General features: G+C 33.5%; 1 protein-coding gene across 1 annotated transcript in view; it reads right to left on the bottom strand.

Annotated features, from left to right (window-relative positions):
* Nucleotides 1–514: 514 nt before the first annotated feature.
* LOC111083620 (neuron navigator 3-like) overlaps nucleotides 515–2,483 on the bottom strand; it is a gene marked incomplete at its 3' end in the record, with an annotated part of 7,327 nt that continues 5,358 nt past the window's right edge. Inside the window, exons 4-5 of the mRNA XM_022380253.1 lie at nucleotides 1,130–1,182; nucleotides 515–613 (exon numbers count right to left, since the gene is read on the bottom strand). Of these exons, the coding sequence (XP_022235961.1) occupies nucleotides 515–613; nucleotides 1,130–1,182 (152 nt within the window). The remainder of the gene's footprint in view (nucleotides 614–1,129; nucleotides 1,183–2,483) is intronic.

Here is a 2,483-nt window from a genome sequence, read left to right as displayed (position 1 = left end):
CAACTTATCCCCCCCACACACACACACAGCCCTGAGGTACCCCACTTGTGACATTAATCCAGTTGGACTGAACGCCATTTATAAAAAAAACCTCTGCTTTCTTCCATCTAGCCACTCTTCTGTCCAATGAACCAACTTATCCCCCCCACACACACACACAGCCCTGAGGTACCCCACTTGTGACATTAATCCAGTTGGACTGAACGCCATTTATAAAAAAACCTCTGCTTTCTTCCATCTAGCCACTCTTCTGTCCAATGAACCAACTTATCCCCCACCCACACACATACGTCATTCAACAAAATATCAATACTTAATACAACAATATACGTCATTCAACAAAATAACAATACTTAATACAATATACGTCATTCAACAAAATATCAATACTTAATACAACGATAGACGTCATTCAACAAAATATCAATACTTAATACAACGATAGACGTCATTCAACAAAATATCAATACTTAATACAACGATATACGTCATTCAACAAAATAACAATACTTACATTGGTCGTCAACTGGGAAGTCAGGGTAGCCACTTTTTCGTTTGCCTGCTCTAGTTCTCTTCGTAACTTGTTAATCTCGTGAGCATATTTCTCGTCAGTCTGTGAAAGAAAGGGTTTCATTTTGCTAAATATTGTGTGGTACAGTTATAAAAAAATAAATATAGTTGTAAACTGGACGACCTGACGAAGAGCGCTAGCTCGAAACGTCATCATTCTTTAAATAAAAATAATAAAAAGAAAAACTTGACGATTGTTCAAACCAAGTATTTAATTTTATTACAGCTATAAAACATTAATATTAGGCCTAATACATTTTTAAACACTACATTCTTTATCTATTCTTTTAATAACTTTCAAGAATGATTAATTATAGTACTCCAATCGCACCATATTTGCCATATCAATTGCCGACGACGCGTTTCGCTCAATCCAGAACTCTTTGCGCCAACTGAGAACTATTCCAACAATTTGTAGCAGTTAACAATATTAAACAACAATAACAACAACAACGCAATGTTACACATTTCTTGAGTCTTTTTCACCAAAGGTAAAAGTTAAAAGAGAATCATACAGAGAAAAATAAATTCGTTTCATTCCCCCCCCCCCCAGACTTACCGTTAAATATAACGAAGATGTTGTTGATGCCAGAGATAGAGACGACCCGTGCACTTGACAAAACAAAAAGAAATTTATTAATTTAATTTCCTCCAAAATTAACTATTAATCGCATCAGTAACAAGTAAGTAGCCATGCTATAAAATTATAAAAAGACGTGTATATCACAAGTATGCTTATTCAAGACATATTGACAAAGTATACGATAGAGATACTCATATTGGTAAAAATATAGATACTGCGTTATACATGTAATTCTGGCGAGACAAATTAACGATATTGTAATATGAAGGTGCTTATCACGGGACACAAATATTTGTTTCGTCTTCTGAAAGGTTACTGTTTATGGATGTCGATTTAAAGTTCCAGAAAGTATTTGACAAGTTGCCACATAAAAAACTTTTTAAATTATTTCTCCAGGTGTATTGTTGTATTAAGTATTGATATTTTGTTGAATGACGTATATTGTATTAAGTATTGATATTTTGTTGAATGACGTATATTGTATTAAGTATTGATATTTTGTTGAATGACGTATATTGTATTAAGTATTGATATTTTGTTGAATGACGTATATTGTATTAAGTATTGATATTTTGTTGAATGACGTATATTGTATTAAGTAGTGATATTTTGTTGAATGACTGATATTGTTGTATTAAGTATTGATATTTTGTTGAATGACGTATATTGTTTTAAGTATTGATATTTTGTTGAATGACGTATATTGTTTTAAGTATTGATATTTTGTTGAATGACATATATTGTTGTATTAAGGTTTATCAATTTCCTTTTATTCCTTGTTTGTTTTATCGTAAAACTACACAAACGACTATCTGCGCTGTGTCCATCACAAGGTATTGAACCCCGGATTTTAGCGTTGTTTGTCGTTAAACGTACCGCTGACCCAATGGGGGACATTCATTTCTTCAGGCTTAGCAATCTGAACTTGATTTACTTTTCGAACCAACGAAACTGAAGAGTAATTCATGATCTTCATTACTTTTCCCGCTGTGTATTTTACACTCGGGATTCCCAAACTGTTGTACCTTTGTACGGGGGTACACGAAAAGGTTATTGTAAAAAATTATAAAATTTGAAGTAAGTTTGAGCTTCCCGCGTATATATATATATACACACACACTACTCTCCTTATTTCAAGACTCGCCAGTGTTTTCTTTCCTTCAAAGTGACAAAAATCGCACGAAATGTTCTTTAAGAAAAAAAAAACAACAACAACAAAAGTATCCTTCCCATTAATAGGTAAGTGTTACAATATTTCATTTTTGTTAGGGCCCGGCATGGCCAGGTGGTTAAAGCGCTCAACTCGCAATCTACGGGTCGCGGGTTCGGA

This window comes from Limulus polyphemus, unplaced genomic scaffold (genome assembly GCF_000517525.1).
Source record: "Limulus polyphemus unplaced genomic scaffold, Limulus_polyphemus-2.1.2 Scaffold10376, whole genome shotgun sequence".
Taxonomy (NCBI): Eukaryota; Metazoa; Arthropoda; class Merostomata; order Xiphosura; family Limulidae; genus Limulus; species Limulus polyphemus.
This window is presented reverse-complemented; position numbering and strand designations above follow the sequence as displayed.